Raw genomic sequence first — 14821 nt, forward strand, 5'->3', positions numbered from 1 at the left:
CTTTTCACTTCTTCTATGTTCCAGGCTGTGCCTGTTTTGCAGTTATTCATGTGCTATGAATGTTTAGCATCAGAGGGGCTGTCATCCCACCTCTGTGTTAGAATTTAGCATGTATCATTGAATTTGCTTACAGGTTTCTGTTGCTTTAATACTAAAGAGCTGTCATCCTTTCTGTGTATTATATAATAGATTTACAGACCTCCTAACTGGTTGCAGCTGGCCATCACAGGGTCCTGTGTATCTGTTGGTGTAGTCAGTCTTCTCCATCATCACATTTTGTTTAAACTGTGAGTAATTGGTGGTTAAAAGCCTTGTAGTCTGGGGGTGTTCATCCATGTCTAGGGTCAATCATAGTAGGAGTGGTTATCTGACTTGAATATACAACATTTCTTTCATTCATCCATCATTTTATCCAACATTTTGTTGAGTTTATAATGTTCCCGAGCATCACTAATATACAACCTAGGTGAGTTTCTTGGCGAGTTAACAGGTATGGTTTCTCATGTGATTTTCGCCAAAAAATCTCTCGCAAACGAGTTAACAGGTATCAATGTCTCACTTGTGACCATGTTTTGGTCATGCACAAGGTCTTCACTTCGTGTGCATGTGTTGTGTTCTCTAGGTAAACATCCATCGCATTCACACAGGGAGTCGTACGCATTGTCGCGCAAGCGACGTCGTAGTCATCCAATGATCGATTACAAGCGTCGCGCTTGTCGCTCGCACCGTCAGTCAGTCATGTTGAGCATGTGTGTCTTGATGTTTTGAGGCATCTTGTCGTCAAGTCATGTGAATGTGTGTTTGCAAGGTCGCATATGCACCATTTCACTCACTCACACACTTAGTCATTTTTGTTGAAATTCTAATGACTAGATCACCCTCTCACGGTCGTACCATCACCCCGTCATCGACTCGATTGACTGCCACCAGAAAGCGCAGAAGCACCCAACAAGCCATTTCAAGTTGCACTGCCTGCAAGCTCATCAATCAACCCTCCTATTAGTCAACTAGAAAGTTTGACTAGGCGGTTAGCCCGAGACTAACTCCCCTCAAAAATTGCACAGAGGCTGTAGACCATGCCTGCTCCGCTGACTGAGAAAATTGCACAGATAGGTCGGACAGACACCTAGTGCCCGTCCCTGTCTCCCTCAAAAAATTGCGTAGTTTTCCCACCTAGTCACCAGTCAGCCAACCGGCTGCTCACTCGGAAAACTGTGCAGATTTCATGAGCAAGCCCTCTGCAACATAACAGTCCACTTAGTGCAAAAACTGCGCATAGGTGGTCAACAGGTTAGCCTCCCAGCAACTGCACAGTTTTTCTCGCCAGCAGCTCCCAGTAGACCGTTGCTAGCTCCCTCGAGGAACTGCATAGTTTTTGCTGCCAAGCTCCCGCAGCCAACTCCCTCCAAGAACTGCACAGTTTTTGCTGCCAAGCTCCCGCTGCCCGCTCACTCCAAAAATTGCGAATATTTGTCCTCCAGCTGAGCCAGATCCCACAGACAGTCACTTCCGATCCAGAATGGCTGTCTTCATCTCCTAGTGACTTCTGTGCAGTTTTCATCAGTAGTGCCTAGAGCCCGCATCCCAGCTCGAAACTTGACTCGCGCAATTTCGTAACCTTGTCCTCTCTCCTGGTCACCTACATCCGAAAATGATCATGCATCATGGTATACTAGGAACTTTATGGATTTTATGTCATCTCGTCATGAGTGACTGTAGATATAGGTACATGAATAGACATGACGCGATGACAGATGGGATGAATAAGGAGAGTACATGCAAAAGGACATGTTCGCGAATGGATGAACAACTGATGCATGTGAGGAGATGTGTTAACAAACAGACGAACATGCGAAGATGTGACGGATGAACGGACGAACATGCGAAGATGTGTTCGCATACGGACGGACGGATGAACATGCAAAGATGTGTTCGCGAACAGACGGATGGACGAAAATGCGAAGATGTGTTCGCGGACAGACGAACATGCAATTTTTGCGAACAGACGAACATGTCAAGCATGCCAAAGTACAAGCAAGGACCAATGTGTGAATGCAACATCAAGCAAACCCAATGACCATCGAAGAATCCGCACACCTTTCCATTCAGAGGTGAAGCTGTGACACACCAAGAGGACATCCATCACTCAGCAGCACTGCAGCTCGACATGCACACTAGCAACAACACGAACGTACCAGCACTGTCATGTCGAGTCGTGTCATGAGTCATGTCGACCACATCACTACTATGGGCCATACTGTGTCAATCAATGTAATGTAACGTGGAAGTCTAAGAGACCCATTTGTAATCCGAAGAGTCATGTAAAGTTGAAAAGTCATGAAAGTCAAACAATCATGAGGGAAGTCGAGTAGACACAAGGGTCAGTTTTACCCTTGGCTATAAATATCCCTCATTTGTACATGCAAAGGACTTTTGCACCTTGGCTCCTCCCACATAGCCTTGAGAGTCTGTAATCTTTTCTTTGAGGAGTGAGCAGTGGCTCCAATGCCCCGCCCGCACGGTTAGTGATGTAATGGTGTACCGATATCACGTTTGCAAGGCGACCGACTCGACTTCCTAAGGATAAAGGATTGCAGCCTAGAGGGGTCTCCTGTTGTATACACGACGGTATGGGGAGCACAAGTCTATACTAGTGTTGTCTAATGCCAGAGCGAACGACAACTGCTAGGTTTAAAGATGCCGGAACATGTCTCTAGCTTAGACCACTAAATGTGAGCATTAAGTTTCAATGCTTCCTTAGCTTAATTCAATAAATTTTAACGATTGATCTTGAATTAGGTCTCAATTTCAAGGCCCTATTGCTGTCATCTGAAAACTCCTATATGCAGTTATATGAGAATAAGATTTTTGTCTTCGATGAAAGTTAACACTAATTCAAAGATAGGGAACACAAAATCAATGCAACAATCAAATAATGAAATCTTTCTCTAATAAATCTCCTAAATGCACTTAATATTCCTATAACAACATAAGAAGTTTCATTTCATTTCCAATGCTTTTGATGATGCAATTCTAGCTTCTCAACAACGCTACTAATGCAATATTTTCACTTAAGTAAACTAGAATGATGTTCTCCTTTTCATAAAATGCAAAATGAATATTTCACATAAAGCACTTTAAATGAAAATTTTCACAATTCCGAACAAACAAGCATCAATCAAATCGAAAGCGTGATAAATGAAACTAAAAGCAACTTCTTCCTTGAATCGAACAAACTAAACACATAAATGCTTCAATCGAGAAACCAAGAAATGTAATCTATGCTAGGAAAGAGAAAACAAACACTTGAAATAAGAGAACAAACGAGACTCTTTCACTCATTCAATTGAAAACAAAGCATCCTAGTTACTTCTGGGTGGAAGAAGAGAGTCTGAGGGTCAAGACACACTGGCACTGGAATGGGAGAAATTCTAATTTTTTCTTACCCCTGAGATCGGTGCGACTTTTGGGCCAAAAGTAGCACCGATCGGCACGACTGACTAGGCTACAACTAGCGCTGATGGCTTGTCGGTGCGACTGCCTAACTGACAACTAGCGCCGATCGAGGGATTCAAAGAAAAAATAAAAAAGAACTTCAAACAGGGCCAGACTTAACACATCAGAGGGTGGGCTAAATAAATCAAGCACACAATCCAAGCTAAATGAAGCTCTCTAGTAAGGGAGAAGACGGTCTAAAAGGCTTATAGGATCAAAATCATAAGAGCAGAACACACTAGCCAAGATTGGGGTCAAGCCCTAATCTTCACTTACATGCATCGGCACGACTGCCTCTGACAAAAAGCGCTAGAGGCTGGTCGACGCGACTGTTCCTCAGCAATTCGCACTGGTCGGCGCGACTGTCAGCGGATTAAGCGCGCTGGCCGAGGTAACTAAGGAAAAAAATAAATCAAAACAGGGACCAGATCTGCTACTATGATTTTTAGACTTAAGGCAGTAAGCAAGAGAAAAGCAACAGAACAAAAGGGAAAATGTGAAACTAGTAATGTTCTCACGAAATCATGAAATCCAAAACAAACAAAAAGATGGGATATCCCCAGTGGAGTTGCCAATTTGTGGTGAAGTAAAATTATAAGTGCAGACACGAACAAATTCCTTTAGCCCGATTGGGTCTAGCCACAACAGATACATTCTATGGAAGATTTCCTTAGATTAGAAACAATCAAGAGGGCCTACCTCTTGGTCGCTTATCCTTCTTGATTATGTCCTCGCTTGTTCGCTCCAGCAATCTCCCACTTCCTTCTTCAAGCTCTTGAAACAAGTAAACAACAACAACAAACATAATAATAGACAAATTGCAATTCAACCTACTTAATGAGTCAAGAAGCATCGAGACATGAATATGTAATATTACAAAACATGTAGGAAATCAATCGATAGTTGCATATATTAATATCAAAGAGAGATTACAACCATTCGTCTTGACGTCGCAGTCTTTCTCTAACAAGACCAGGTTCCCACACACTTCTACTAGTACTTCATGATGGCTTCAAACAACAATAGTTTAAAGACTCTTCCCTTTAGACTTCACTCCAAACCAAAACACACTTCTCCCTCACACAACTAGATGGCTACAACTAGTAATAGCTTGCTTGTCAAACCAAAATAGTATACTCACACTCAACCAACACTCTAACTATGTCACTAGTTTGTGCTTGGGAAGAAGGGAGGTTTATATAGGAAAGATGGATGGGAGATGGATCCTCTTCTTATGGGATACAGACTTATCCCTTGAGGTAGTTTCATCATTATAGGGAAAAGGAGCCCAAACTTTCATCCTCGACCCCATTCGGCCAAACCATTTACCAAACTTTCGTTACGGAGCTTCTAGAGATGGAAGCTTCAGTTCTAATTTAAAAAACTTTCCATAACAGGACCGACGCGACTAGAACACAGCTCAGTCGCATCGATTGGTGTGGGGAATAATGCTAATCTCTGCACATCGGCGCGGGGGAGACAAAGGTCATTAGCGTCGATCTTATAAATTGGGCAAAACAGAAGTTTCAGGGGAAATGGTGCAAAAGGGAAGTGATCTTCTCATGAAGAGGGACATAATGGGAGTTTCTCCATGAAGGCAAAGCATGCGGGGTTCACTGTAGAGGTCCTCCAGGATCAAGGAACGGGGAGTATAGGGACAATGACAAAATGTTGTGTAACAAGGCGCCATAAAGTCGACATAAGCGACAAATAACCATATACAGTCAATCACATACTCATGTAAAATATTCTTCACGAAATCAACATCAAATTCTCCATGATAACCATACTACAACCCTAATCCAACATCAAGAAATTCCAACAAGTATATAAGTGTAAGAGACACACATGCACCTGACATGCATGCATGACGAACACATTCAACCCATCCAATCCGAGAGTTGAACCATGCTCTGATACCACTCTATAACGCCCTCCCCCCACATCCACCTAAGTAACTGTGCCAACCGGGGTAAACATGAGACGAGAGGCTACTATGATCAGATTCGACCTCCTAGGTGACCTTAAGGAAGTGGAATCGACGGAACATCACACACAGTCATCCAACATCATTAACAGAACCCTTAGGAGACAAGTCAACCACTCAGACAACCTATCCCTGGGTCCCACTGTTGTTTTGGACCTCTGAGGCCATAGTCGCTCTCATGCTATGGGAAAGGGAGCAGCCACAGACCTAAAGTCGCTCTCATAGGCCTACATATCAGCGTCTGTGGACTAAACTTGCCAGTTCTATGCCAGTGACCCTAGGATTTGAGCCACTTTTTCAGGCCCAGAGCCAAGGCCATTACCCATAATGGAATGAAAGCTCATAATTAAGTAAAGTTCAGGGAAACAATGATGCTAAAGTAGATAGTTGATCAAGACCTTAACCAGACCCCTACTAGCCATGACATGCATTTCATTAAACATATTGTCAACATGTAACCTATAGGTGTAAACAACAGAATTAATTGTAGGGATCTCATACTTATCTGAGAATCACCATGAACCATTGTTTCCTCATGCAATTTTCCACCTTATCACTTATTAGATCATAGATACCATATCCATTCAAATACAAGTAAATACATGCTGAGAGCCATACATAGTTGTTGTCACAAAATATACATCTAACCAACATAATAGGAACATAATTACAATGAACATATCAACCATCAAAATCCATATATATATATATATATATATATATATATATATATATATACACATGAAAATCAATGGAATGAATTTCTCATTAATCAACCAACTAGTGATGGGACTACCACGTTCCACTTGACCATAGATCAGTTAAGCCAAGTCTCTCTTAGCCCAATCACCCTCGTGTCATATTCCAAGCATGAATGTGGGACTCATAGGACACATCAAAAAACACCAATCAATGTGGATGCCACCAGAGTTCTCCGCCCACACCGTGAGGAATTTGAGTGCCTCCTAGTCTCTTAAGATTTACCGTGCATCTACAGTCTGAACCAGGGATCACTAGGCCCTTCATCGAGACATACTCTCTGAGATTTACCATGCATTCCATCCTGAAATCACTAGGCCCAACGGAGAGAAAATCCACCTCTTGGCTTTACTGCATATCCCACCATTCACTAGCAAGGATTCCTAGGCCCACCGAGGCACACAATCCCGCTTTACCGCAACCCACAGTCCGGTTCAGGGGTTACTAGGCCAGTGGCTTCGTGCATCCTCAATTTGGTTTAGGGACCACTACACCATGTGTTTGTCAATTTAGAGATCCACCCCACTTAACTTCGAATCCAATCCGACCATCCCACACAAACCGAATGAGAGAACCCATTGCATCAAAGCTATTAAGAAATGACAAGGCTAGGCTAAAAATATTGTCACAGCTGGAAAAACCCATGCCATGTTAGAAAAGAAACACATGCAATCCCATGCAGCCAAATCTAGAAAGGAAAATACACATGCAAGTCGATACCTGCAATGACGCCTGTTGTAGTTGCTTGATCCTGCCTTTCCCTGCTTGATCTTTGCTTCCTCTTGCCTTCTTTTCCTTTCTTGCTCCAATGCCAAAGTGCTCCAAGAAAATTCTAAGTGTCCAAGAGTATGAGAGAGAGAGAGAATAATGAAGTGCTCCAAAAATAAAGTGACAAAAGGTTACCAATTAATCTTCATGAATGAGGCCTCTATTTTTTTCATTTTCCATTATTTTCCTTCATTTTCCTCCTCACATGCAACATATGACCTTCACCTCCTTTTTCTCCTATTTTCCATTATTTTCATAAATAATTATGCCAAAGATGCCATTTTGCCTTTCCAAAGCTTTAACCATTGCCTTTGCTAATTTCATTAGCCATAAACAACCAAATGAACACCCCTTAGGATGCCTCGCCCAACATTCAGCTTGGAATAAGTGTCCCATTCATCCGTGGTTATTGTTTTTAACTTTTATTACACGAAATTTTCACCAGGGCTATTATAGAGAGAGAGAGAGAGGGAGGCAGGAGAGAAAGGGAGAGAGAGGAAGGACGGGAAATACGACTTGAGAGAGAGGAAGAGAGTGATGGGGGAAGAGAGAGGATTGGAGGAGATAGAGAGAGATTGGAGAAAAAAAGTGTATGTTTTGGGGGTCATATAGAGGGACAAAGGAAGATAGAGATATAGATGGAAGGTGAAGAGAGGGAAGAAGAGAGAGCTGGAGACAGGGAGGGAGGTTCAAATAGATTGATAGATATGGAGTGAGAGAGTGTGTGAGGTTGGGAGGGTGCGATAGAGGGGCAAAGAATGAGAGCTGGAGGGAGATATAGATATAGATGAAGGGGGGAGAGAAGGAAGAAGATTTATTGCACTAGATGCATTGCTTTTAGTGTAGATGGTGATTTCTAATCCTATTTGATTGCTTGTATTAGATGCATTGATTTTAGTGTGGATGTTGATTTCTAGTGATATTTGATTACTTGCACTAGATGCATTGATTTCAATGTAGAAGATTTCTAATCCTATTTGATTGCTTGCACTAAATGCATTGATTTCAGTGTAGATGGTGATTTCTAATCCTATTTGATTACTTGCACTAGATCTATTAATTTCAATGTTGATGTTGATTTCTAATTATATTTCATTGCTTGTACTAGATGCATTGATTTCAATGTAGATGATTTCTAATCCTATTTGATTGCTTGCACTAAATGCATTGATTTCAGTGTAGATGGTGATTTCTAATCCTATTTGATTGCTTGCACTAGATGCATTGATTTCAGTGTAGATGTTGGTTTCTAATCTTATTTGCTTACTTGCATTAGATGCATTGATTTGAGTGTAGATGTTGATTTCTAATCCTATTTGATTACTTGCATTAGATGCATTGATTTCAGTGTAAATGCTGTTTTGTAATCTTATTTAATTGCTTGCATTAGATGCATTGATTTCAGCGTAGATGTTGATTTTTGATTTGATGTAATTGGATGTATGATGGTACACTAATTTTAAAGTGATTGGATTAATAGTGTGCATTGATTTCAGTGTAAACACAAAAAATTATTGATACTGTACATTGATTTTTGTGTTATAGTAATTCAACATATTAATATTGGAGAGCAAGAGAGACAAGGTATGATGTTTACTACAAGAGATCAAGGTAAAGATTTAAATAGTTTACAATTTCAACTGTCCTTTTCATATATCGATATGAAAATATGACAAAACTAAGAAGGGTGACAATAGAAATAATACAATAAAATAGTTTGAGATTACAATGAAGACTATTTGTAATCGACTACATTCTTATTATTCACATTTTCTATCATTCAACACTATTACATTGTCACTTTGCATTCAAAATTTTTATTTCATCATTTTTCATCATTAAAACTATTAAAAATATTTATCATCTCAACAAACTGAGGTAACTAAGCAAATTTCAAATTAAAATGACCAGATAAATCTCAGCCATATTTAGCATAATTAAAATGATTATATTAATATTAGATGTATTTACATATTATTGATAAGATTAATCATATGTTTGATAGATTTCCCTTGGCCGCACACCACTGAAACCATCATAGATCCATCTTAACTCCAGATCTATCAAGCGTCAAGGGATCAAATATCTCGAGGTGCAAAACTTTACTCAAGTTTTGCACTCAAAAAAGAGGTTTACACCTTGAGAGATTTGATCCCTTTCGGCACTTCATAGATTCAGAGTTAAGATAGATCTAAGTTAGTTGTATATAATGATATTGTTCATCATCAAAATCTTAAGATTATATTAACAAAACTTGAAATAATTATTATTAATATAATAAATTATTGATTAAAAAAAGATAAAATTATTTTTATAAAAAATTCACTCAAAAAATGAGGTAAAATTGGAAGATCTCAAACCAAAAAATTCTAACATACTATGGTTCCAATTCAAATTAACATTATATGGGTTGTATTTTGCTAACGTGTTGGTTTGGGTTGGGTAGCTCTTGATACTAAGAATATAGTGGTAGCTACTACAGATTTGACCTTAATTTTAATTAATTATAGATTCCTTTATATATATGGGTTGTATTTTGCTAACGTGTTGGTTTGGGTTGGGTAGCTCTTGATACTAAGAATATAGTGGTAGCTAATACAGATTTGACCTTAATTTTAATTAATTATAGATTCCTTTATATAAAGGAAAAAATAAAATAAAATTTATAAATATTTAAAAAATAAAATGTAATCAAGGATAGATCACTTCATGGAGTTCTTCCGTTTTGTTGGAGCCATTTAGAAGTGTATATAATGGAAAGACACTGGACGCGGTGATTCTGCTGTCCCACTGAAGTCAAAGCGAACTGCAAAAGTTCGTCGTTCGTAGGCGTAGGTGCAGCGTCGAGTCATCGACCACATTTATATGGTTTTTCAAAATCCCCTTTGAAAGAAAACCTCGAGCAATTCGTTTCGCTATAAACCCCAGTGCCACTCGGTCGCAACATGTTTGTTCGCACTCTTAACCCTGGACGCTGTACGCGTTTCATTCCTTTTTGTATTTTGGCTGGATTTTAAGATCAGTGCTTAAATGCAACGAGACATAAAATTCTCTGCTCCAATTATCACATTGCAGGATGAATTCCGGTTGCAACTAGCTAAAAGACAGTGAAAACAAGGCTCATATGAATCATGGAGGCAGTAGCTGAAGGTTTATGGGATCTGGCGGAGAAACAGGAGGAGAGTGGGAACATAGGAGCTGCGATTAAATGTCTGGAAGCTATTTGTCAAAGCCAGGTCTCTTTTCTGCCAATAATCGAGGTCAAAACTCGCCTCTGCATCGCAACACTCTTATTGAGTTACACGGACAACGTAACACACACGAAAATTCATCTCGAGCGCGCAGTAAGTACATATTTTTACCCCTATGTGGAGACCTTTCAAGTTTTCGATGAATTTCCCTTGCAATTACTAAGAAAACCCTTCACTGTTAATTTATACCTGTATAATTTGCAATTATTAAGAAAATCCTGGTCTAATCTTAAAATATCTATGCACACGGTGTTTATGGCACATACTCCTAAATAAACGTGGAATGTGAAATACTTTCGAGTCTGAAGGCCTGCCACAGATATGCGAATCTCAGACAATGTCGTAACATTTGCAAAGGCGGCTTTTGGGTTTTGTTCACTCAAGGCCCGTTTTCCTTTTTGCATAATATAGGGTAAAGTTTGGTTGGTGCTTGCTTTAGCAATTTGCGTCGTGGTGCTACAGTGTATTAAGCACAAGTAAGGGGCACTTTGATCCGTACAGGGACAACCAAGATTTCCACGGAGGAATGGGGTGGTGCCTTGTGTAAACAGCAAGTTGTAAAGGGAAATGGAAGGCGGAACGGGAACGGAACAATGATTGGGGCTAGTTGGTTTCGAGTGTGAACTCACTCCCCCTCTTAGCGTATATTATGCACTAGTTTAGTGTCGAGATGGGAATGGTAATGGGCATGGGAGCGAGAAGGGGAATGCGAACAGAACGAGAAATAGGTCGCCTAGCTAGGTTTCGGGTAGTACGTTATGCAAGTCAGTGTGCTTGTCTCAAATGTCTTCAAGGTGGCAATGCTGAATAGGAATAAGAAGAACGCAGATGTCCTTAAGGTGGCTGTACTGATTAGAAACAAGAACAAATCCACATTTCCTATTTAAGAGACGGTTAGAAGTACAACGCTCCAACTACACCTGATTGGCAAAATAAACTTATAGCAAGTGTTGCTATAAACAGATTTGATATGACTTACCTAATCTGGAGTCTGTTTTGGTTCCAGAGTCCTCGATTCTGTCCACTGGCTTTCCTTTCGATGAAAAATTGGTGTCCCCATATTAAAAGGAAGACATTGGATCCCAATTGGTAAAATCTTCTACGACAGGAGGGTCTCTATCTTGAGCAGTGCCGCTCTTCTATTTTTCTCTTCAATCCATTTTCCCTGGAGCGGGGACTCACTGTCGAGAATTTTATTGCTCTCTCAATAAGTCGGACCCACATTATTTGACATTGGGTTGGAATTCCATCTGCCCAGGATTATTGTTGGAAGGGGGATGCTCCCGTGCTATACATTTTCTCTCTTCGAGGATTTTGATCCAACTATACGGGGGTTGCAATTCTACAGCATACCACTAAGTGAACCTGTGTTCCTTGAAAACCTGCCTAGGACAAGAAATGGTTTAGCGACTAGTCTGAAAACTGTTAGACGATGGTATTGGATGTTATTATTAGTTATCGTTCTAAAGCCAACTCCAAGAAATACCAATCATTGCACATAGAAAGATAGATAGCCCAATAGGCGAGCAGGACACATCACAAGATGGATGCAAGTGTTTGGTGGGTTTCTCGTACCTAACCAATTAAATATAGCTATTTACATTCGATGTATTACAATCTATGTTGCATCGGGTTTGGGGACGGGGGGACATCGGGAATGGGGGGACGAGTTTCTGGGACGGCTAGAGCGCACCCCCAAATTTTCAGGGGATGGTAGGTTGGGGACGACAATTTTATATATTTAAAATTTTAAAAATAATACATATTTAAACTAAAAAAACTGAAACATAATATGCATATGCCATAAACATGAATGGTAACTTGATAAGTAGAACACATTGAATTATTTAATAAACACTAACTAGTTAAGAAATCTATTCATCTTAGTAATTATAAAATTAAAAATATAAATATAAAACCAAAAAGATAACACTTTAAGGGGTCCAAACAACAATGTATAAGATAGTTCCAGAATCCAAATTCAAAATAATACATATTGTGAGTGCCAAATGGAAAATGCATCATAATAAGTTAAGTACACAAAATGCCAATGAAGTCCCTGACTCAATGGCCATACTATCATGAAGGCTAAAGCTACTCATAAATTTAGATCCTCTGCATTAATGCTGTCCAAAAATGCTTGAGCCTCACTTCCTTCTCTGTCATCATCATCAATGCCCTGCAACTGCAAGTCAATGCCATCTAGTGGTACATTTACCAATCCTCCCTGGAGAGATGGATCATCCACCTCATCATCAATCTGGGAAGGATCCTCAGGATCCACATCCCATTGTGTTGCTGGTCCCTGTAAATACTCTGGTGTTTTCCTTGTAAGAAGACGAAGACTGCTATGCACATAAACTAGTTTTTCCGCTCTCTTAGAGGTAAGCCTATTCCTCTTAATAGAGTGGATAAAACTATATGTGGACCAGTTCCTTTCTGCAGCTGAGGAACTAGCAACCTGAGATAGTAAACGCATAGCTAGTGTGCATATTTCTGGAGTTTGGTCCCCATACATCCTCCACCATCCACTAGGACTTCTTTGTGCCATACCCATCAAATCTTTCTTTGTAGAAATAGTGAAACTGGGGCTATTAAGCATTGCAAAGTCAAGAAATTGTTCTCGAATTATGGTTGCTTGCTCCTCTGTATACATCTTTTGTATGGCATCAATAAATCCTAGTTTCACTTTAGGATCATCTATTGGTGCAACTCTGCCTTCCCTTTCCACATACCACTTTGGATTAAGTGCATAAGCAACCATATGAAGAGGTGTGTTCATCCTGTTCCATCTCTTCTCTATCAACTTTTGGATTTCATTAAAAGATTCCAAAGAGGGGTCCCTCTGACGTACAATGGACTTGACACGTCCAATCATGCTGTCAATTGACTCATATATTTCCCCAAGGTTAGGGGAATCTGAATCTGCATACCTTATGAGCTCCACTATTGGATATGTGAAAGAGACAATGTATTTCACATCAAGCCACCATTCCTCATTCAAAAGCATTTGTCTTATCTTCTTTCCCTGATCTGTTTTGGATTCCCCCCATGTAGACCACTCTGAACTGATAATAGTGGCCTTTAAGGCTTGTTGCACCTCTAGCATACGATCAAGAAGAATAAAATAGGTGGCATACCTTGTATCTGCTGGTTTCAAGAATTGTTTTTTTGCATAAATCTTGTAAATAGCTAGAGAGGCATGGTGGTTGCAAATAAACATTTGTGCCTCTCTTGCATCCAAAATAATGCGAGTGATCCAAGAAATTTTTCCAATGTCTTTGAGTGCATTATTCAAAGCATGCACACAACAAGGAGTCCAAAATAGATGCTTATACCTGTTTTGAATCATTAACCCCGCAGACCTACAAACTGGTGCAGCATCTGTGATAACTTGAACTACATTTGTAGGACCAATCTCTTCAATTGCATCCTTCAATACCTCAAATTGGAAAGTTGCATCCTTCAACTTTCCAGTACAATCAATTGCCCTTAAGAAATAGGGCCCACTTGGAGAGGTGACAATGATGTTCAACAAAGGCCTTTGTTGAATATTTGTCCAGCCATCCATGACAACTGAACATCCATAAAAAACCCATGATTTCCTAAGGCCTTCCATCAACCCTTGCATCTTTGAGACCCCTCTATCTAGCAAAGTTGTCCTCATTTTATTATAACCAGGGGGTTGAAATGATGGGCCAGCAGCAATGACTTTCTTCATCATCTCTTTGTAGAGAGGAGAACGGGTGGCATTAAATGAAATTCCATTAGCAAAGAAAAATTCAGCCACTGCATCATCTGCCTCATCCTTGCGTTGTGTATTGAACATCTCTATGACAGCAGCTTTCCTACTTGTCATAGTGTTACAAGGACCCTGAATTGAATCAAGTTCATCATTGTCATTGACTGCTCCTTGAGAGAACTCCATTGAACCGAGAACTCTTGGTTTTTAAAAAATGGAAGATCTGTCCTCCTCTATCTCTTCCATAATAGTCCCACCTGTGGCAATCATGTGAAGCCTTGTCATTTCAACTCTTTTCTCCAATGAGCAAGTGTGGCAATCATGTGAAGCCTTGTCATTTCAACTCTTTTCTCCAGTGAGCAAGTGCATATTTTAACTCCATCCCCTGTAATAGCCAATAAATGATGGTAAACTCTAGTGTAGCTTCCATTAAATACATGGTTGCAAAGTTTGCATAACCACTGCTGTGAACCACCACTATTTTTCTTCTTGTTTTGGGTGATTTTCTTGACATATTGCAGCAATGGTTTCTTCACATTGATGGCATTGTACGCTGAGTCTTCAGTTGGATCGGGCATTGTATTTGGAGGTGACCTCATTTCAGATTGAGGAGATGGAGAAGAAGAGCTATCCATCTGAAAATTCAAAAGAATTTGTAAGATTAAGATTCAAACAATTGGAATTCATGATTTCAAGAAAAATAAAAGATGCTTCTGTTCAAACTCTAAAAAGTTATTTAAAATTAAAATTTTCTATTTGCTGTGTGTGTAAAGTGAGAGGTTCATGCTGTCTTTTTGGGTGTGTGTAATCAGAGTTGAA

General features: G+C 39.9%; 1 protein-coding gene across 4 annotated transcripts in view; it reads left to right on the top strand.

Moving 5' to 3' along the window:
- The first annotated feature begins 9726 nt into the window (after positions 1–9726).
- LOC149197884 (Tetratricopeptide repeat (TPR)-like superfamily protein) overlaps positions 9727–14821 on the top strand; it is a 235322-nt gene continuing 230227 nt past the window's right edge. Inside the window, exons 1-2 of one of the 4 annotated variants that reach the window (XM_089406016.1) lie at positions 9727–9985; positions 10085–10353. In XM_089406016.1, the coding sequence (XP_089262142.1) occupies positions 10141–10353 (213 nt within the window). In that variant the 5' untranslated portion in view covers positions 9727–9985; positions 10085–10140. Of the gene's footprint in view, positions 10354–14821 lie in introns of all 4 variants that reach the window. The other 3 variants (XM_089406018.1, XM_089406017.1, XM_089406015.1) reach the window with 3 other exon arrangements.

The sequence above is a fragment of the Pinus tabuliformis genome, chromosome 2_2, assembly GCF_031772625.1.
Source record: "Pinus tabuliformis cultivar Carrire ecotype Pingquan chromosome 2_2, CPIR1, whole genome shotgun sequence".
NCBI lineage: Eukaryota > Viridiplantae > Streptophyta > Pinopsida > Pinales > Pinaceae > Pinus > Pinus tabuliformis.